The 23901-nt window shown below is 38.3% G+C and overlaps 1 protein-coding gene across 1 annotated transcript in view; it reads right to left on the bottom strand.

The window, feature by feature from the left end:
* The window catches only part of NBEA (neurobeachin), a 1472531-nt gene that overhangs the window by 805011 nt on the left and 643619 nt on the right, over nt 1-23901 (bottom strand). Inside the window, exons 26-28 of the mRNA XM_053708445.1 lie at nt 23370-23550; nt 15334-15464; nt 11629-11736 (exon numbers count right to left, since the gene is read on the bottom strand). Coding sequence (XP_053564420.1) covers nt 11629-11736; nt 15334-15464; nt 23370-23550 — 420 coding nt within the window. The remainder of the gene's footprint in view (nt 1-11628; nt 11737-15333; nt 15465-23369; nt 23551-23901) is intronic.

Below are 23901 nucleotides of genomic sequence, written 5' to 3' on the forward strand. Positions count from 1 at the left end.
TTCAGACAACCCAAAATGTGATACAAACAGTGTTAAAAAAGTAACAAGCCCCACCCCCATATCTATTCAGCCAATCAAACAAGTAGGAGTTCATATTAACTCATGTGCATATAAATATATCATCAAAATATCCACTATAAACTTGTCACTTGATATACATGTCACACTAGATTTTGCACGTTCATTTTATATGCACATGAGTTAATATGAACTCCTACTTGTTTGATTGGCTGAATAGATATGGGGGTGGGGCTTGTTACTTGCTACATTTTGGGTTGTCTGAAGAAGGGGTGAATGCCCTGAAACGTCACTAATAAAGTGCGTTGTGCTTAAATCCAGGGAGTGCATATTATTGGACTATATTGATTATTTTCTTATGCACCCTGGTCTGGAATAATTGTTGGCTAGTGGGAGTGCGCTATCTTGGTCTAAAATATATATATATATATATATATATATATATATATTTATATATTTCCACTGTGTATCTGCACTCGCAATTCAAAGATAGTCAGCAACCAGGGTGCTCAGTCAAAATTTCAATAAATTTCAACAAGTAGGGACTGCACTCGCTGGATTCTGAATCCAGCGAGTGCAGTCCCTACTTGTTTATATATATATATATATATATATATATATATATATATATATATATATATATATATATTTCGAGAAATAGACAGAGGGGAAGCAAATGCTGTAGAGCTATATTATAATAACCTTAATTTGAAACAAATAAATGTCTACAAAGTGGCTATTTGGTGCAGACCTTTAATAATAAATGTCATGGAACAAATAAGAAAGAATAAACAAGAACAAAATCTTGTTATTAAAGACAGGGAAATCAGCACTTTAAAAAAAAAAAAAAAATAGAGAAGCTCAAAAATATGTTTCAATAACAAATTTTAATTGTGAATTAGTAACGTCTCGCTCTGTGAGAACACCATCAATCCTTCAAAGTATGAAATTCTGAAAGACACAAGCTGTGTTGGCACACAAAGACATACATTTTAAAATATATACTGTATATAAATAAGATTATACATGCAAGATGCATCATAAAAGAGCCTGACCGGTCTGGAATGAACACAGGCGCAGAGTAATACAAGCTGTTAAGAAGGAGAGTTTGCTTACACCCTACTGCTCACAAAACCCCCAAGCAAATGCAGCAAGGAGGTATGCCCTGGGCAGATAGAAAGAGGTTAAATGCAAGACTCTTGCTTAAATGCAGTTTATCAGTGCAAGCATAAATATCAACATAAATACAGCTTAGCGGAGCTAATAATGGAGAATACAGTAGCAACCACAGCGGTATTTTATAGGAGGAAAGTTATCTACCACACTAGAAGTATTAACAGCGCTACTAAATGGAGTAGTGGGTATAGGATATTAGAGTAGATAAAAAATGGTTATAAATAATTGAATAAATAAACAAATAATCCAGCAGATAAAATATTAAGTAAGAAATACACACACAAATAGATAAAATTTACATATATAAAATTATCACGACTAAAAAGAACAAAAAATAATAAAAAGCATAGATAATCTTTCTGAATTAATACTACCCACTGCAGGGAAATGTCCTTAGGAATGTTCACAGGAAGGAATATTGGTTGTGATGGTTTTATATTACCAGCTCCTGTTTACCAACTTTCGATCATGGGGTGCAGCTATTTCCAGAGGCTTGCTTCCAAAACACTCTCTTTATGTGTGAATAAACCCACCCGGGAGACCTATAGTCTCCGGGGTGGGGTCTCTAACTAGTAATCTTTCTAGTTACCTTGATTAGTTCCTACAGCCAACTGTTAGGAAAACTAGATCATACTTAAAAGATACTACCCAGACGATCAAACTATTTGAAGGCATTACATGGGATGATAGTTTGTTATGGATATCCTGTGATATCACTTCATTGTATACAAATATCCCACATTTAGAGGGAGTGAAAGCCTTTGAGGAGTTTTTTGATAAATTTAGTGATTTACCACCTATACAAGTTAAATATTTTGCCCGAGGGATTGAATTTATCTTATTCCACAATTTCTTCTCTTTCGAGAAAAAGTTTTATCAGCAGATACAAGGAACGGCCATGGGCATGCCCATGGCCCCTTCCTATGCCAACATTTATATGGCTGCTTTCGAGGAGAGGTACGTGTGGAATAATAATCCATACAATGAGAATGTCATGATGTATCGGCGCTACATCGATGACATCCTCATTGTGTGGAAAGGTAGTGACATTAAAGCAATGGAGTTCATCAGCCATCTTAATAGTAACAACTTTAATCTGGAATTCACAAGCAAAATGCATAGGAGTGAAATAGAATTCTTGGACTTATGCCTTTTCGTTGATCCAATTACCAACAAATCAGCAGTCAAGAATTACAAAAAAGAAGTAGATAGTAACGGATTTTTAAATGCAGGAAGTGGACACCTGCCTCAATGGAAAAGGAATATACCTTACGGCCAATTTCTTAGGATCCGTAGAAACTGCACCAATATAAGTGACTTTGATACAGAAGCTGATCAGTTAGAAGATACATTTCTAAAGAAAGGGTATGATAGTGGCCTAATACAGAAAGCAAGAACAGAGAGTAGGAACAAAAATAGAGAGGATCTTCTGCTTAGTACTAATGAAAAACAAGTTGGTATGAAAACCCAGAATGAGGACAGAAAATGGGGAGCAAAATTTATAACTACATACAATTTAGGTGCTAACTTTATTAAAACTACACTTAAAAAACATTGGAGTGTCCTTCAGGCTGACCCTGTGCTAGGACCCCATTTGGAGCCTTACCCGGTAACTATATTTAAGAAAAACAAAAGCATTAAAAATATTCTAGCCCCATCAAAACTGAAAGAAAACATAATTTATGTAAGAACTTACCTGATAAATTCATTTCTTTCATATTAGCAAGAGTCCATGAGCTAGTGACGTATGGGATATACATTCCTACCAGGAGGGGCAAAGTTTCCCAAACCTTAAAATGCCTATAAATACACCCCTCACCACACCCACAATTCAGTTTAACGAATAGCCAAGAAGTGGGGTGATAAGGAAAAAGTGCGAAAACATATAAAATAAGGAATTGGAATAATTGTGCTTTATACAAAAAAATCATAACCACCACAAAAAAGGGCGGGCCTCATGGACTCTTGCTAATATGAAAGAAATGAATTTATCAGGTAAGTTCTTACATAAATTATGTTTTCTTTCATGTAATTAGCAAGAGTCTATGAGCTAGTGACGTATGGGATAATGACTACCCAAGATGTGGATCTTTCCACGCAAGAGTCACTAGAGAGGGAGGGATAAAATAAAGACAGCCAATTCCTGCTGAAAATAATCCACACCCAAAATAAAGTTTAATGAAAAACATAAACAGAAGATTCAAACTGAAACCGCTGCCTGAAGTACTTTTCTACCAAAAACTGCTTCAGAAGAAGAAAATACATCAAAATGGTAGAATTTAGTAAAAGTATGCAAAGAGGACCAAGTTGCTGCTTTGCAAATCTGATCAACCGAAGCTTCATTCCTGAACGCCCAGGAAGTAGAAACTGACCTAGTAGAATGAGCTGTAATCCTTTGAGGCGGAGTTTTACCCGACTCGACATAAGCATGATGAATTAAAGATTTCAACCAAGATGCCAAAGAAATGGCAGAAGCTTTCTGGCCTTTTTTAGAACCGGAAAAGATAACAAATAGACTAGAAGTCTTTCGGAAAGACTTAGTAGCTTCAACATAATATTTCAAAGCTCTAACAACATCCAAAGAATGCAACGATTTCTCCTTAGAATTCTTAGGATTAGGACATAATGAGGGAACCACAATTTCTCTACTAATGTTGTTGGAATTCACAACCTTAGGTAAAAATTCAAAAGAAGTTCGCAACACCGCCTTATCCTGATGAAAAATCAGAAAAGGAGACTCGCAAGAAAGAGCAGATAATTCAGAGACTCTTCTGGCAGAAGAGATCGCCAAAAGGAACAAAACTTTCCAAGAAAGTAATTTAATGTCCAATGAATTCATGGGTTCAAAAGGAGGAGCTTGAAGAGCCCCCAGAACCAAATTCAAACTCCAAGGAGGAGAAATTGACTTAATGACAGGTTTTATACGAACCAAAGCTTGTACAAAACAATGAATATCAGGAAGATTAGCAATCTTTCTGTGAAAAAGAACAGAAAGAGCAGAGATTTGTCCTTTCAAAGAACTTGCGGATAAACCTTTATCTAAACCATCCTGAAGAAACTGTAAAATTCTCGGAATTCTAAAAGAATGCCAAGAAAAATGATGAGAAAGACACCAAGAAATATAAGTCTTCCAGACTCTATAATATATCTCTCTGGATACAGATTTACGAGCCTGTAACATAGTATTAATCACAGAGTCAGAGAAACCTCTTTGACCAAGAATCAAGCGTTCAATTTCCATACCTTTAAATTTAAGGATTTGAGATCCTGATGGAAAAAAGGACCTTGCGACAGAAGGTCTGGCCATAGCGGAAGAGTCCACGGATGGCAAGAGGCCATCCGGACAAGATCCGCATACCAAAACCTGTGAGGCCATGCCGGAGCTACCAGCAGAACAAACGAGCATTCCTTCAGAATCTTGGAGATTACTCTTGGAAGAAGAACTAGAGGCGGAAAGATATAGACAGGATGATACTTCCAAGGAAGTGATAATGCATCCACTGCTTCCGCCTGAGGATCCCGGGATCTGGACAGATACCTGGGAAGTTTCTTGTTTAGATGAGACGCCATCAGATCTATTTCTGGAAGCTCCCACATTTGAACAATCTGAAGAAATACCTCTGGGTGAAGAGACCATTCGCCCGGATGCAACGTTTGGCGACTGAGATAATCCGCTTCCCAATTGTCTATACCTGGGATATGAACCGCAGAGATTAGACAGGAGCTGGATTCCGCCCAAACCAGAATTCGAGATACTTCTTTCATAGCCAGAGGACTGTGAGTCCCTCCTTGATGATTGATGTATGCCACAGTTGTGACATTGTCTGTCTGAAAACAAATGAACGATTCTCTCTTCAGAAGAGGCCAATACTGAAGAGCTCTGAAAATTGCACGGAGTTCCAAAATATTGATCGGTAATCTCACCTCCTGAGATTCCCAAACTCCTTGTGCCGTCAGAGATCCCCACACAGCTCCCCAACCTGTAAGACTTGCATCTGTTGAAATTACAGTCCAGGTCGGAAGAACAAAAGAAGCCCCCTGAATTAAACGATGGTGATCTGTCCACCACGTTAGAGAGTGTCGTACAATCGGTTTTAAAGATATTAATTGAGATATCTTTGTGTAATCCCTGCTCCATTGATTCAGCATACAGAGCTGAAGAGGTCGCATGTGAAAACGAGCAAAGGGGATCGTGTCCGATGCAGCAGTCATAAGACCTAGAATTTCCATGCATAAGGCTACCGAAGGGAATGATTGTGACTGAAGGTTTCGTCAAGCTGAAATCAATTTTAGACGTCTCTTGTCTGTCAAAGACAGAGTCATGGACACTGAATCTATCTGGAAACCCAGAAAGGTTACCCTTGTCTGAGGAATCAATTAACTTTTTAGTGAATTGATCCTCCAACCATGATCTTGAAGAAACAACACAAGTCGATTCGTATGAGATTCTGCTAAATGTAAAGACTGAGCAAGTACCAAGATATCGTCCAAATAAGGAAATACCACAATATCCTGTTCTCTGATTACAGACAGAAGGGCACCGAGAACCTTTGTAAAAATTCTTGGAGCTGTAGCTAGGCCAAACGGCAGAGCCACAAACTGGTAATGCTTGTCCAGAAAAGAGAATCTCAGGAACTGATAATGATCTGGATGAATCGGAATATGCAGATATGCATCCTGTAAATCTATTGTGGACATATAATACCCTTGCTGAACAAAAGGCAAGATAGTCCTTACAGTTACCATTTTGAACGTTGGTATCCTTACATAACGATTCAATATTTTTAGATCCAGAACTGGTCTGAAGGAATTCTCCTTCTTTGGTACAATGAAGAGATTTGAATAAAACCCCAGCCCCTGTTCCAGAACTGGAACTGGCATAATTACTCCAGCCAACTCTAGATCTGAAACACATTTCAGAAATGCTTGAGCTTTCACTGGATTTACTGGGACACGGGAAAGAAAAAATCTCTTTGCAGGAGGTCTTATCTTGAAACCAATTATGTACCCTTCTGAAACAAATGTTCTGAATCCAAAGATTGTGAACAGAATTGATCCAAATTTCTTTGAAAAAACGTAACCTGCCCCCTACCAGCTGAGCTGGAATGAGGGCCGCACCTTCATGTGGACTTAGAAGCTGGCTTTGCTTTTCTAGAAGGCTTGGATTTATTCCAGACTGGAGATGGTTTCCAAACTGAAACTGCTCCTGAGGATGAAGGATCAGGCTTTTGTTCTTTGTTGAAACGAAAGGAACGAAAACGATTATTAGCCCTGTTTTTACCCTTAGATTTTTTATCCTGTGGTAAAAAAGTTCCTTTCCCACCAGTAACAGTTGAGATAATAGAATCCAACTGAAAACCAAATAATTTGTTACCCTGGAAAGAAATGGAAAGTAGAGTCGATTTAGAAGACATATCAGCATTCCAAGTTTTAAGCCATAAAGCTCTTCTAGCTAAAATAGCTAGAGACATAAACCTGACATCAACTCTGATAATATCAAAAATGGCATCACAGATAAAATTATTAGCATGTTGAAGAAGAATAATAATATTATGAGAATCATGATCTGTTACTTGTTGCACTAAAGTTTCCAACCAAAAAGTTGAAGCTGCAGCAACATCAGCCAATGATATAGCGGGTCTAAGAAGATTACCTGAACACAGATAAGCTTTTCTTAGAAAGGATTCAATTTTCCTATCTAAAGGATCCTTAAACGAAGTACCATCTGACGTAGGAATAGTAGTACGTTTAGCAAGGGTAGAAATAGCCCCATCAACTTTAGGGATTTTGTCCCAAAATTCTAATCTATCAGACGGCACAGGATATAATTGCTTAAAACGTTTAGAAGGAGTAAATGAATTACCCAAATTATTCCATTCTCTGGAAATTACTTCAGAAATAGCACCAGGAACAGGAAAAACTTCTGGAATAACCACAGGAGATTTAAAGACCTTATCTAAACGTTTAGATTTAGTATCAAGAGGACCAGAATCCTCAATTTCTAAAGCAATTAGTACTTCTTTAAGTAAAGAACGAATAAATTCCATTTGAAATAAATATGAAGATTTATCAGCATCAATCTCTGAGACAGAATCCTCTGAACCAGAAGAGTCATTAGAATCAGAATGATGATGTTCATTTAAAAATTCATCTGTATAAAGAGAAGTTTTAAAAGATTTTTTATGTTTACTAGAAGGAGGAATAACAGACATAGCCTTCTTGATGGATTCAGAAACAAAATCTCTTATGTTATCAGGAACATTCTGAACATTAGATGTTGATGGAACTGCAACAGGTAATGGTACATTACTAAAGGAAATATTATCTGCATTAACAAGTTTGTCATGACAATTAATACAAACAACAGCTGGAGGAATAGCTACCAAAAGTTTACAGCAGATACACTTAGCTTTGGTAGTTCCAGCACCAGACAGCGATTTTCCTGAAGTATCTTCTGACTCAGATGCAACGTGAGACATCTTGCAATATGTAAGAGAAAAAACAACATATAAAGCAAAATTGATCAAATTCCTTAAATGACAGTTTCAGGAATGGGAAAAAATGCCAAGGAACAAGCTTCTAGCAACCAGAAGCAAAGAAAAAAGAGACTTAAATAATGTGGAGACAAAAGCGACACCCATATTTTTTTAGCGCCAAATAAGACGCCCACATTATTTGGCGCCTAAATGCTTTTGGCGCCAAAAATGACGCCACGTCCGGAACGCCGACATTTTTGGCGCAAAAGAACGTCAAAAATGACGCAACTTCCGGCGACACGTATGACGCCGGAAACAGAAAAGATTTTTTGCGCCAAAAAAGTCTGCGCCAAGAATGACGCAATAAAATGAAGCATTTTCAGCCCCAGCGAGCCTAACAGCCCACAGGGAAAAAAAGTCAAATTTTTAAGGTAAGAAAAATAATTGATTCAAGTGCATTATCCCAAATATGAAACTGACTGTCTGAAAATAAGGAATGTTGAACATCCTGAGTCAAGGCAAATAAATGTTTGAATACATATATTTAGAACTTTATTAAAAAAGTGCCCAACCATAGCTTAGAGTGTCACAGAAAATAAGATTTACTTACCCCAGGACACTCATCTACACGTTTGTAGAAAGCCAAACCAGTACTGAAACGAAAATCAGCAGAGGTAATGGTATAAATATAAGAGTATATCGTCGATCTGAAAAGGGAGGTAAGAGATGAATCTCTACGACCGATAACAGAGAACCTATGAAATAGACCCCGTAGAAGGAGATCACTGCATTCAAAATAGGCAATACTCTCCTCACATCCCTCTGACATTCACTGCACGCTGAGAGGAAAACCGGGCTCCAACCTGCTGCGGAGCGCATATCAACGTAGAATCTAGCACAAACTTACTTCACCACCTCCATAGGAGGCAAAGTTTGTAAAACTGAATTGTGGGTGTGGTGAGGGGTGTATTTATAGGCATTTTAAGGTTTGGGAAACTTTGCCCCTCCTGGTAGGAATGTATATCCCATACGTCACTAGCTCATGGACTCTGGCTAATTACATGAAAGAAATAAAAAATACAAAGAAAGGGACCCTCTCCGATTGGTGTATTAATAAGGGGGGAACCTTCAAATGTGGTAGACTTAACTGTTGCATGTGTAACCTCATTAGTAAGGGTGATAATGTTTATAATTGGGATCATTCGAAAGAATTTAAAATTAAAGATAGAGCTTCATGTGTGTCCATATATGCGGTGTATTATCTCATGTGTGAGTGCAATTTGATTTACGTGGGAAGAAAGAAAAGGAAAGTCAAACGCTGCATATATGAACACATAGAGAACATAACAAAGGGATATGAAAACCATAGTGTATCTGATCACTTTAGGAGAATACATAACAATAATCCAAATAACCTTAAAGTGAAAATCCTAGTGATCATACCACAGTCAGTGGGTAATGAACAGCAGAGGTTAATGCACCTTAGAAAATGTGAAACCAAATGGATTAATTTGCTAAATTGTATGGCCCCAAAAGGGTTAAATGTCGATATAGACTTACAAGCTTTTATGTTTTAAAATTAGTAATTTTTTTTGTTCTTTAGAATAGCAATTAATTTGCAATGGATTACTGAACAAATTTGTATTATTTCTTTCTTTTGCAATATAGGTCCCTTTAAGAAAAATATTTAGTGTGAATGAATTCGGATTACTCTTTTCTAAACTATATAGGTTCCTTATGAAGAATATTTATTAGGTATGAATTCTCTTATGTAAGTATTAATTCTCCTGTTTTAGTATGCAAATTACCTGCTTTTTATTATGCTAATTATTTTTTATGAAGTTTAATATAATGTCAATATTTATTATGTCTATGAATTTATTTTTAATGTTTTAATTTTTATGCTTTTATAAGCTCTAAATGGACTATGCTATTTTAAAGAAAGACTAAGTATATTCTGTATGAAACGGATCTTTAAGATTGCCTTTACTAAAGAGAGGCCTGTCAGGATACCACTATTGGATAGGACAGGGAATGACCAATCAAAAACGATGAGTGGATGTAAATAGCGACGCATGGGAGCGTGCTATACATCATCATTTCCTCTTGAGAAAGTCTGGAGAGCGCAGACGAAACGCGTTGGGGGCGGAGCCAAGAACGGCTCTGAGATACTAAGGCTGTGTGGAAGCAATATTGAAGCAGCTGCACTAAAGCTGTGACCGGAAAGACTCCTGTGAACTGGGACCTGCTTTCTTTTCTTCCCTATGAAGGGATCAATGAGATACTTTTTTATACTGTTTGTAAGTGCAATACTTGTGTGTGTTGAATAAACCTGTGAAACTATTACCTTGATGTGGGGTTGCGCTGTCTCTTACTTTCGCCATAGGAAAGTTATCTAGACTAACTACACCCTGCTGCACACAGCACCCCTAGTTACAGAGGTATATACTGGGCAGGTTGAAAATTGGGATCTAAGTAGTCTAGTAATCGACCCACCTAAATATATACATTGTTCATGAAATAGAAACAGTTCAAGCATAGAAGAATTAGTAGGCAGGTTAGTGACAATAGTGCTGTAGTGTCAATTATAAGCCTTTGTGATTATGCACTTGTAGGCAATAAATTCAAGTTGAAGTAATCAGCAGGTAGTTTATACAAGTCACAGTTCCGTATACATATACAGCAAGCCCTCCACGGGAATATTTATGCCTTTCCTTTATGAGCAAAATCAGGGTTTACTCCTACTTTTTAAAGCCCATCTTGTTGTCTTCTATTTAAAGAGTACATACGACCTTGTTGTCAGCTGAGAAGGCGATGGAAGCCTTGCGTATCCTTCTTAGAAATGCTTTGCTTGTGTAATCCGTGCTTTGCAGGCCAGCAGCTCCGAAAAACGCCAAAATTTAAAAGCGGGACTCTGCGATCCTGTGCGTACATCACGTGTACCGGTCGGCTAGCCAATGCAGACACGCGTTTCACCCCCTTATCTGGTTGTAAGACAGGGCTTCGTCAGGGCTGTATTTATGTTGATATTTATGCTTGCACTGATAAACTGAATTTAAGCAAGAGTCTTGCATTTAACCTCTTAGATCCCATTTTGTATCTGCCCAGGGCATACCTCCTTGCTGCATTTGCTTGGGGGTTCTGTGAGCAGTAGGGTGTAGTTGGTTAAGCAGACACTCTCCTTCTTAACAGCTTGTATTACTCTGTGCCTGTGTTCATCCCTGACCAGTCAGGTTCTTTTATGATGCATCTTGCACGTATAATCTTATTTATATATATTTTTTTATATATATATATATATATATATATATATATATATATATATATATATATATATATATATATATATATTAAAATGTATGTCTTTGTGTGCAAACCTAGTTTATGTTTCTTTCAGAATTTCATACTTTGAAGGATTGATGGTGTTCTCACAGAGCGAGACGTTACTAATTCACAATTAAAATTTCTTATTGAAACATATTTTTGAGCTTTTCTATTTTTTAAAAAAAATAAAATAATGAGTGCTGCTTTCCCTGTCTTTAATAACAAGATTTTGTTCTTGTTTATTCTTTCTTATTTGTTCCATGACATTATATATATAGTATATATAATATACACACACAATGGTTTTGCCGAGACAATTTGAATACTGCCAAAGAGCAAGGAATATAGTACACATTAAGTTTAAGGCAGTAGTATTAGGGTTATGGCAGGGTTAGGACTAGTATATTATTATGGTTATCAGGGATATAGTTAGGGGTTAACAAGATGTTCCAACCCCAAAACATTATAATAACCTAAAAGGAGTGTATTCCATTTATATTTGTGTAAAGAAAAATACAAATAATATAACTTTGTATACATACACCACTTGTTTGATGTTTAATACTTTACTAATACTGCTGTCATACAAAGGAGACTCCACTTGAATAACTGAGCATTTTATAAAAGGACTCACCACATCACGAAAAACTACAGCACGGAGACGATTAATGTCAACATCTTGAAGAAGTCGATCAGGATCCTTTATTGGTGAAAGATTTCCAGGAACACTGTCTACTGGTGTCTGAAAATATAATTAGACCAACAATTTGTTAATAATTACTTCACTTAAAGAAATGTACATGATTCTAGAATTCTAAAATGGAATAAACCGGAAGTTCAATAAAGTATAAAAGGAAAAAGTATGTGTACTTGCAAACTAAAAAAAGTCAAATGATATATGTGTACATCTTAAAAAGACATTTAAAACTCTTGGAAGGAGAGTCAGTATTAGTACAATTTCCGCACGATTTCGAGCAGAGCGTTATGCAAAGCAATGGCTTATTTTCCCCAGCAGAATGTTACTGATTATATTCCTGATAAGTGGCCATATTTAGCAAAAACTGAAGAAGTATAAATTGGTTTAGCACTGTAATGCTCTTTTATGCAGTTAATCAATACATTTTATTTAGTGTCTCAAACACAGAACAGTGCTTACGTGTACATCTGAGGGGGATACATATTTATATATTAAAGAAGGAAAACTCAGTTCTCATTCACCATAGATGTAACTTCTTTTAATTATATGAAAGATGAGATTTTGTGATAAACTATAACAGGGTTGTCCGAAATAAGATCAACGGCAAAAATGCAGCTTTCCCTTGAGTTTAATGACACCTCCAATATATGTGCCTGAACAATGGTGGTAGTTAGCAGGAATGCATGACACACAGAGCTACATAACACACGTGGCACGTGATGTAAAAGTGTAATATTTGTCTGATTCTACACTACTTTTCTACCATTCTCATCACTTGCACTGCACCTATGATCTCATTCATGCATCTGGAAGCTGGTTGCAGATCTCGCTTTCTATGCCACTAACTTATCTCTGCTTTTTTTCTGGGGAGAAGAGTCCAGTATTGTTTTCTTGTCTGTGTATATATAGGTTGGAGGTGCCTACGCAAGCATTAGCAATACAGTTTATCTTGCTAAAACGTTCATTAGATATTTGTTTATAGAGAATCATGTTATTTTACTTCTGCTTAACAGAATTTCTAACATTTGTCTGTAGGTTTTCCAAAGTGGAAGAAGAAAAAAAACAAAAACACAGATTAATATGTCTCCTCGTATTAATCAGTATGGCTCCTCATATCAATCAGTATGGTTCCTCATAAGCTTAGAAATCCCTGAACTGAAGCTATAATGTGCACTAAACTCACACTAGCCATCAATAAGCTCCCTAATATCATTACATTTTGGTTGATACTTATGTTTAAACTGTTATTAAAATGTCTGGTGCAGTATAGTGCTAAATTAAGATTAAATGCACAAATGAATCAGATAGAACAAGCTAATTTAAACAACTTTCCAATTTACTTCGGTTATCTATTTGTCTCTATTCTCTTGGTATCCTTTGTTGTAAAGCATAATTAGGTAGGCTCATGAACAGCCATTCCCTACAGGAAGCTAACTGCTGATTGGTAGCTGCACATATATATGCCTCTTGTTATTGGCTCACCTGATGTGCTCAGCTAGCTCCCTGTAGTACACGGATGCTCCTTCAACAATGAATACCAAGAAAATTAAGCTAATTTGATAATAGAAGTAAACTGGAAAGTGGTTTAAAATTGTATACTCTATCTGAATTATGAAAGACAAAATTTTGGTTTCATGCCCCTTTAAGACACTGGAATTTTTTTTTTACTCCACCACACACAAACTACCACATTCAATTCCTAATTATTATTATTATTATCAGTTATTTGTAGAGCGCCAAAAGATTCCGCAGTGCTAATGAATTCTTATTGCCGATTGGCTTAAATTCTACTCCCAGGCGGCAATAGGTTAGTCTTATAATTATGGTAGAGTTTATATAGGATTGTTTTATAAAAGTGTTTAAAAGCTTTAGGCCAACAAATTTGATCAGTCCCTATAGAACAAGACTTCATTCCATTTTAACCTTTGACAAATTCACCTTTCCAGTGCCTTCACGCTAACAATCCCCATTAAAGGGACACTAAACGTAATTTTTTTTCTTTCATGATTCAGATAGAGCATGTAATTTTAAGCAACTTTCTAATTTACTACTACTATCAAATTTTCTTCGTTCTCTTGCTATCTTTATTTGAAAAAGAAGGCATCTAAGCTAAGGAGCATGACAATTTTTGGTTCAGACGCTGGACAGCACGTGTTTAATGGTGGGTGCATTTAGCCACCAATCAGCAAGCACAACCCAGGTTGTGAACCAAAAATGGGCCGGCTTCTAAACTTACATTCTTGCTTTTCAAAAAAGATAGCAAGAGAATGAAGAAACATTAATAATAGGAGTAAATTAGAAAGCTGCTTAACATTGCATGAAACATGAAAGAAAAAATTTGGTTTTAGTGTCCTTTTAAGCCTAGAGTCAATCTGTTTTCTTAGAGTAGAAGCTACTTGATTACAATGACACACACACACAGGGATTGCATAGGGCATTTTCAGTTAAGTCACACATTATAAAGTAGTCATGATTACTTGTTATTGTAGCTATATTAAAGAATTTTGGCATTGTCTATTACACATTAATAGGATTTTTTATTTTTCATAAAATGTATAAAAAGCGTAAAAACATTAATTTTACAAGACATGGACGGATAAACATGAGTTCCCATTTTGATAAATTAAGTCTACAAACAAACAAACCACCTTTGTCATTCCTTAATATTCCAACAATTGTAAAAAAACAAACAAAAAAACACACACCTGCTCTGCTGCGAGCACTTGATGTATAATAATAATAATAATAATATTCTTGAGTGGACCAGGAAGATGTATTGCTCAGATGTAACCAGAACAAAATGAGTCAGTTCCATAGTGTAACTGGAAACTGGGTGTTCCCTCTTGGTGTTGGAGGTATGAGACACTTGTCATGTTAAATGACAACATCTTTACAGACAAAATGTACTGAAAGTATTTGAGTGTCAAATGCTAAAACTCTTATCTCTAAGATATTGATATAAAGTTTAGAATCTCTGTTGTCATACAAACCATGAGTGTATTAATCTTAGCACAAGGCTCCCCAGCTATAAAAGCTTGAGACTGTAGTTATTTGTATTCATTTGTGGTCTGATAACAGAAGACATCTACGTTTAATTCAGAAGGTCTATCAACTAATTTAAATGTGAAAAGGTGCACATACTGTGTTATCCAGGACCAGGGAGATGTACTGCTGGTAGACTGCTCAGATGTAACCAGAAAAAAATGAGTCAGTTCCATAGTGTAGCTGGAAACTGGGTGTTCCCTCTTGGTGTCGGAGGTATGAGACACTTGTCATGTCATGACAAAATGTACTGAAAGTATTTGAGTGTCAAATGTTAAAACTCCACCAAGGAGTATGCAAGGAAACTAGAAAGTGTATAAGACCTGTCCATTCAGTTTATAAACAGAACTAGGAATTAAGGGCCTACAAAGGGGAGTGTTTTTTATATAGGTAAAGGAAAATAAATCTTTGTCCACCCTTCCCCTTTATGTTCAAATTTCATTTGTGGTAAGTAATGTCTTAGGGTATGGATAAATGATAGATGGACTTTCTCAAGGAAAATCAACAAAAGCATCTATGAGAAACAAATATTTTGAGTGGGTACTTGAAGTACAAGTTAGCATTAATAATAGTGCTTACACACATACGTTAGCACTTTACCTTTGTGATAGGGGCACCAGGAACACTTTGAAAATTGTCCTGCACTTTACTGCTAGCCATGGAAGGTTTAGTGACTCTGTCGCGTTGCCTCTGTCGACATTCCAAACAGTTCCGCACAGCTACACAACAAACTAGAAAAGGTTTAGTCAAAATCATTTAACATTTATTTTACATCACTGAACAACCAAACAGCATGCAAGTAAATATTTATACCATACATTAAAGTGATGGTAAACCTTTGAAACGCTAGCATGCATCTAAGGAGTAATGAAGTGGACCTTCATTGATGATTTTAATTAAAAATGCTAGCTAACCTTTGAGTGCCATATGGCTAGCACAACTATTGGAGAAGAGGTGGAAATGTGACATCATGAAAAAAATTTGCTTTGGGGTGGGCGTCCGGAGAGGTTTATTTCAAACAAAGGAGCAAAAAAAAAAAGAAAGAAATGTTTTGTATCATTTTCAATTAAAAATCATGAATGAAGATCCACTTCATCACTCCTAATAGATGCAGCATTTCCAACATGCTCAGGTTTACCATTGTTTTAATGACTTTCTATGCAAACATTGTTTTGCAATGTCTGAGTGTATCTGACTATGGTACCAACAGCACATGTGTTGCAGTCCACATACTGTGTTATCTTAAACAGTGTACCATGTTAATGCATCAATGTGTCTTTAAATACATGATAAAATATACTACTAATTATTTTTATTACAGGCCCCCATTTTAAATTGCCGCTGGTCTGTTGTAGTTTCCACTGCTACCCAAATGTACAGGCTTGTGCATTACACCTGTGCAGAGCTGGAAGTCTTCATATGAAAAGCTATGGACGGCAGCAGAATAACAGAGCCCCATAACACTAAAAATAATTTCTATTTAGCAAGAAAAAAATGTTCAGTTAAATGTTTTTATACCAATAGAGAAACAGAAAACAAATGTTCTGTGTAACGAATTCCCAGGGATCATTGGCTTTATAGCAACACACACAGCTCTATTGGAGGACAGGGACACGCCTCCAAAAACTAGCTAATCAAAAGTTTAATGTTGCTTTTTGCATCTAAACATCAATGTCAGTGTTTTTTTTCTTCTAAAAGATAATCAGAACTAAAGAAAGTGATGTCCTTTATTACAAATAAATGTAAACACTTATGTTTTGTTTTTTCTTTAACAAACCACACTGCATTTTCCCCATAATTCATTAAATATCTGTGTCTTAGTGAGTGTGTCTCCAACAGCAACGACTCATTCACGGCTCACCAAAGTTAAAACAATATTCCCAATAAACAAATTAGCTTTGGAATTTCATGAACCATAAGAAAACTGATGCTCACAATTATTAGCAGAATTATTATTTTTATCACATGAAATGACAGATACTTGGCTCCTTCATAAAAAAGAAGCCTTGCCTTATAGGGATATGAAACCCACATTTTTTTTATTCAGACAGATCATACAATTTAAAAAAATATCCAATTTACTTCTATTGTCAAATTTGCTTCGTTCCCATGATATTCTGTGTTAAAGAGATACCTAGGTAGGTTTCTGTGCTTTTAACATAGGTATTCTGTGTTTAAGAGATACCTAGGTAGGCTGCTGTCTAGTGCTCTTGCAAATGGATAACATTCTTACAAAACTGCTGTCATATAGTGCTCCTGACATGTGCACGTTTCTGAGCTTACATCTCTGCATTTCAACAAAAGATACCAAAAGAATGAATTTTTTTTAAAAAGATTTAAATTAGAAAGGTTTTTAAAATGACATGCTCTATCTGAATCAAGGAAAAATCGAGTTTCATTTCTCTTTAATAGTTTAGCAAATAAGAGTGAGACCTTTATTTTGTGAAGCAAAATATAATGCTTAAAAAGAACAGGATTAGAAAAAGAAAAACAGAATTTATGTTTACCTGATAAATTACTTTCTCCAACGGTGTGTCCGGTCCACGGCGTCATCCTTACTTGTGGGATATTCTCTTCCCCAACAGGAAATGGCAAAGAGCCCAGCAAAGCTGGTCACATGATCCCTCCTAGGCTCCGCCTACCCCAGTCATTCGACCGACGTTAAGGAGGAATATTTGCATAGGAGAAACCATATGGTACCGTGGTGACTGTAGTTAAAGAAAATAAATTATCAGACCTGATTAAAAAACCAGGGCGGGCCGTGGACCGGACACACCGTTGGAGAAAGTAATTTATCAGGTAAACATAAATTCTGTTTTCTCCAACATAGGTGTGTCCGGTCCACGGCGTCATCCTTACTTGTGGGAACCAATACCAAAGCTTTAGGACACGGATGAAGGGAGGGAGCAAATCAGGTCACCTAAATGGAAGGCACCACGGCTTGCAAAACCTCTCTCCCAAAAATAGCCTCAGAAGAAGCAAAAGTATCAAACTTGTAAAATTTGGTAAAAGTGTGCAGTGAAGACCAAGTCGCTGCCCTACATATCTGATCAACAGAAGCCTCGTTCTTGAAGGCCCATGTGGAAGCCACAGCCCTAGTGGAATGAGCTGTGATTCTTTCAGGAGGCTGCCGTCCGGCAGTCTCGTAAGCCAATCTGATGATGCTTTTAATCCAAAAAGAGAGAGAGGTAGAAGTTGCTTTTTGACCTCTCCTTTTACCGGAATAAACAACAAACAAGGAAGATGTTTGTCTAAAATCCTTGGTAGCATCTAAATAGAATTTTAGAGCGCGAACAACATCCAAATTGTGCAACAAACGTTCCTTCTTTGAAACTGGTTTCGGACACAGAGAAGGTACGATAATCTCCTGGTTAATGTTTTTGTTAGAAACAACCTTTGGAAGAAAACCAGGTTTAGTACTTAAAACCACCTTATCTGCATGGAACACCAGATAAGGAGGAGAACACTGCAGAGCAGATAATTCTGAAACTCTTCTGGCAGAAGAAATTGCAACTAAAAACAAAACTTTCCAAGATAATAATTTAATATCAACGGAATGCAAGGGTTCAAACGGAACCCCCTGAAGAACTGAAAGAACTAAATTGAGACTCCAAGGAGGAGTCAAAGGTTTGTAAACAGGCTTGATTCTAACCAGAGCCTGAACAAAAGCTTGAACATCTGGCACAGCTGCCAGCTTTTTGTGAAGTAACACCGACAAGGCAGAAATCTGTCCCTTCAGGGAACTTGCAGATAATCCTTTTTCCAATCCTTCTTGAAGGAAGGATAGAATCCTAGGAATCTTAACCTTGTCCCAAGGGAATCCTTTAGATTCACACCAACAGATATATTTTTTCCAAATTTTGTGGTAAATCTTTCTAGTTACAGGCTTTCTGGCCTGAACAAGAGTATCGATAACAGAATCTGAGAATCCTCGCTTCGATAAAATCAAGCGTTCAATCTCCAAGCAGTCAGCTGGAGTGAAACCAGATTCGGATGTTCGAACGGACCCTGAACAAGAAGGTCTCGTCTCAAAGGTAGCTTCCAAGGTGGAGCCGATGACATATTCACCAGATCTGCATACCAAGTCCTGCGTGGCCACGCAGGAGCTATCAAGATCACCGACGCCCTCTCCTGATTGATCCTGGCTACCAGCCTGGGGATGAGAGGAAATGGCGGGAACACATAAGCTAGTTTGAAGGTCCAAGGTGCTACTAGTGCATCCACTAGAGCCGCCTTGGGATCCCTGGATCTGGACCCGTAGCAAGGAACTTTGAAGTTCTGACGAGAGGCCATCAGATCCATGTCTGGAATGCCCCACAGCCGAGTGACTTGGGCAAAGATTTCCGGATGGAGTTCCCACTCCCCCGGATGCAATGTCTGACGACTCAGAAAATCCGCTTCCCAATTTTCCACTCCTGGGATGTGGATAGCAGACAGGTGGCAGGAGTGAGACTCCGCCCATAGAATGATTTTGGTCACTTCTTCCATCGCTAGGGAACTCCTTGTTCCCCCCTGATGGTTGATGTACGCAACAGTTGTCATGTTGTCTGATTGAAACCGTATGAACTTGGTCCACGCTAGCTGAGGCCAAGCCTTGAGAGCATTGAATATTTATCGGTAGAAGAGATTCTTCCCGAGACCAAAGACCCTGAGCTTTCAGGGATCCCCAGACCGCGCCCCAGCCCATCAGACTGGCGTCGGTCGTGACAATGACCCACTCTGGTCTGCGGAATGTCATCCCTTGTGACAGGTTGTCCAGGGACAGCCACCAACGGAGTGAGTCTCTGGTCCTCTGATTTACTTGTATCTTCGGAGACAAGTCTGTATAGTCCCCATTCCACTGACTGAGCATGCACAGTTGTAATGGTCTTAGATGAATGCGCGCAAAAGGAACTATGTCCATTGCCGCTACCATCAACCCGATCACTTCCATGCACTGAGCTATGGAAGGAAGAGGAACGGAATGAAGTATCCGACAAGAGTCTAGAAGTTTTGTTTTTCTGGCCTCTGTTAGAAAAATCCTCATTTCTAAGGAGTCTATAATTGTTCCCAAGAAGGGAACCCTTGTTGACGGGGATAGAGAACTCTTTTCCACGTTCACTTTCCATCCGTGAGATCTGAGAAAGGCCAGGACGATGTCCGTGTGAGCCTTTGCTTGAGGAAGGGACGACGCTTGAATCAGAATGTCGTCCAAGTAAGGTACTACCGCAACGCCCCTTGGTCTTAGCACAGCTAGAAGGGACCCTAGTACCTTTGTGAAAATCCTTGGAGCAGTGGCTAATCCGAAAGGAAGCGCCACGAACTGGTAATGTTTGTCCAGGAATGCGAACCTTAGGAACCGATGATGTTCCTTGTGGATAGGAATATGTAGATACGCATCCTTTAAATCCACCGTGGTCATGAATTGACCTTCCTGGATGGAAGGAAGAATAGTTCGAATGGTTTCCATCTTGAACGATGGAACCTTGAGAAACTTGTTTAAGATCTTGAGATCTAAGATTGGTCTGAACGTTCCCTCTTTTTTGGGAACTATGAACAGATTGGAGTAGAACCCCATCCCTTGTTCTCTTAATGGAACAGGATGAATCACTCCCATTTTTAACAGGTCTTCTACACAATGTAAGAACGCCTGTCTTTTTATGTGGTCTAAAGACAACTGAGACCTGTGGAACCTCCCCCTTGGGGGAAGTCCCTTGAATTCCAGAAGATAACCTTGGGAGACTATTTCTAGCGCCCAAGGATCCAGAACATCTCTTGCCCAAGCCTGAGCGAAGAGAGAGAGTCTGCCCCCCACCAGATCCGGTCCCGGATCGGGGGCCAACATTTCATGCTGTCTTGGTAGCAGTGGCAGGTTTCTTGGCCTGCTTTCCCTTGTTCCAGCCTTGCATTGGTCTCCAAGCTGGCTTGGCTTGAGAAGTATTACCCTCTTGCTTAGAGGACGTAGCACTTTGGGCTGGTCCGTTTTTACGAAAGGGACGAAAATTAGGTCTATTTTTTGCCTTGAAAGGCCGATCCTGAGGAAGGGCGTGGCCCTTACCCCCAGTGATATCAGAGATAATCTCTTTCAAGTCAGGGCCAAACAGCGTTTTCCCCTTGAAAGGAATGTTTAGTAGCTTGTTCTTGGAAGACGCATCAGCCGACCAAGATTTCAACCAAAGCGCTCTGCGCGCCACAATAGCAAACCCAGAATTCTTAGCCGCTAACCTAGCCAATTGCAAAGTGGCGTCTAGGGTGAAAGAATTAGCCAATTTGAGAGCATTGATTCTGTCCATAATCTCCTCATAAGGAGGAGAATCACTATCGAGCGCCCTTATCAGCTCATCGAACCAGAAACATGCGGCTGTAGTGACAGGGACAATGCATGAAATTGGTTGTAGAAGGTAACCCTGCTGAACAAACATTTTTTTAAGCAAACCTTCTAATTTTTTATCCATAGGATCTTTGAAAGCACAACTATCCTCTATGGGTATAGTGGTGCGTTTGTTTAAAGTGGAAACCGCTCCCTCGACCTTGGGGACTGTCTGCCATAAGTCCTTTCTGGGGTCGACCATAGGAAACAATTTTTTAAATATGGGGGGAGGGACGAAAGGAATACCGGGCCTTTCCCATTCTTTATTAACAATGTCCGCCACCCGCTTGGGTATAGGAAAAGCTTCTGGGAGCCCCGGCACCTCTAGGAACTTGTCCATTTTACATAGTTTCTCTGGGATGACCAACTTTTCACAATCGTCCAGAGTGGATAATACCTCCTTAAGCAGAATGCGGAGATGTTCCAACTTAAATTTAAATGCAATCACATCAGGTTCAGCCTGTTGAGAAATGTTCCCTGAATCAGTAATTTCTCCCTCAGACAAAACCTCCCTGGCCCCATCAGACTGGGTTAGGGGCCCTTCAGAGATATTAATATCAGCGTCGTCATGCTCTTCAGTATCTAAAACAGAGCAGCCACGCTTACGCTGACAAGGGTTCATTTTGGCTAAAATGTTTTTGACAGAATTATCCATTACAGCCGTTAATTGTTGCATAGTAAGGAGTATTGGCGCGCTAGATGTACTAGGGGCCTCCTGAGTGGGCAAGACTCGTGTAGACGAAGGAGGGAATGATGCAGTACCATGCTTACTCCCCTCACTTGAGGAATCATCTTGGGCATCATTGTCATTATCACATAAATCACATTTATTTAAATGAATAGGAATTCTGGCTTCCCCACATTCAGAACACAGTCTATCTGGTAGTTCAGACATGTTAAACAGGCATAAACTTGATAACAAAGTACAAAAACGTTTTAAAATAAAACCGTTACTGTCACTTTAAATTTTAAACTGAACACACTTTATTACTGCAATTGCGAAAAAACATGAAGGAATTGTTCAAAATTCACCAAATTTTCACCACAGTGTCTTAAAGCCTTAAAAGTATTGCACACCAAATTTGGAAGCTTTAACCCTTAAAATAACGGAACCGGAGCCGTTTTAAGCTTTAACCCCTTTACAGTCCCTGGTATCTGCTTTGCTGAGACCCAACCAAGCCCAAAGGGGAATACGATACCAAATGACGCCTTCAGAAAGTCTTTTCTAAGTATCAGAGCTCCTCTCACATGCGACTGCATGCCATGCCTCTCAAAAACAAGTGCGCCACACCGGCGCGAAAATGAGGCTCTGCTTAAGCTTTGGGAAAGCCCCTAAGGAATAAGGTGTCTAATACAGTGCCTGCCGATATTATTATATCAAAATACCCAGATAAAATGATTCCTCAAGGCTAAATATGTGTTAATAATGAATCGATTTAGCCCAGAAAAAGTCTACAGTCTTAATAAGCCTTTGTGAAGCCCTTATTTACGATCGTAATAAACATGGCTTACCGGATCCCATAGGGAAAATGACAGCTTCCAGCATTACATCGTCTTGTTAGAATGTGTCATACCTCAAGCAGTAAGAGACTGCACACTGTTCCCCCAACTGAAGTTAATTGCTCTCAACAGTCCTGTGTGGAACAGCCATGGATTTTAGTTACGGTTGCTAAAATCATTTTCCTCATACAAACAGAAATCTTCATCTCTTTTCTGTTTCTGAGTAAATAGTACATACCAGCACTATTTCAAAATAACAAACTCTTGATTGAATAATAAAAACTACAGTTAAACACTAAAAAACTCTAAGCCATCTCCGTGGAGATGTTGCCTGTACAACGGCAAAGAGAATGACTGGGGTAGGCGGAGCCTAGGAGGGATCATGTGACCAGCTTTGCTGGGCTCTTTGCCATTTCCTGTTGGGGAAGAGAATATCCCACAAGTAAGGATGACGCCGTGGACCGGACACACCTATGTTGGAGAAATTAAGATGTAATGTAATTACAATAAGGAATAACAGACACTGAGTGAAGTGACACATTGAAAACAAATGAAACTAATTATATAACCTTCCCATCACCCCTCATAAGTATGAGTAATTCATAAATGCACGTACATTGCACGCTGTGCAGAGAAGCTCAGTGAGTAATCTAGAAATATACAACATTAACACAGTTGGGTCACTGTTTTTCCCTATTGTGGTAATATGCTCAGCAACAGTGGGCCACATTCACACCATCACATGAATTGTTTAAAGGTACCATCTGCACTCTGCAAGTAAACTTACCAAGCCTCAGGCACTGCCGCATTAAGCCACCAGAAGACATGTTTTTCTCTGCTTCAATCTCACTGAAATTTAGGGAACTGGCAAATACCAGGACGTCTACCATAGCCATAAGGCGACTAAGGAAAGTCACTGCCGTCTCTGATGACATCCCCTGTGTCACTTCAATGTTTTCCAACTCCGTCTTAAAATACAAAAACATAAAGTGATTACAGGCTTAGGGATGTGTGGGCAAATGCACAATTGTATACAGTAGAAATTAATAAAAACTATTTTACTAATTATCGAATGAAGTGCACATGTAAAGGTTCAATAATGAATCCATAAATTCAGATTCAGAGATGTCAGCCAAATCATCTGAGTGTAAACGAACATTATAAACCAGATGAAAAAAACTTATTTTCTGAAAATCTTTGCTAAAAAAAAAAAAGTGAGTGTACTAACTGGCCCCTCAACATGAATGCATATACATTGCACTAACATTTATAATGTATATATAGATAACTTACCTCTTGGCATGGTAAGTAAGTCTAAG

The sequence above is a fragment of the Bombina bombina genome, chromosome 3 (genome assembly GCF_027579735.1).
Source record: "Bombina bombina isolate aBomBom1 chromosome 3, aBomBom1.pri, whole genome shotgun sequence".
In the NCBI taxonomy this organism is placed as follows: Eukaryota; Metazoa; Chordata; class Amphibia; order Anura; family Bombinatoridae; genus Bombina; species Bombina bombina.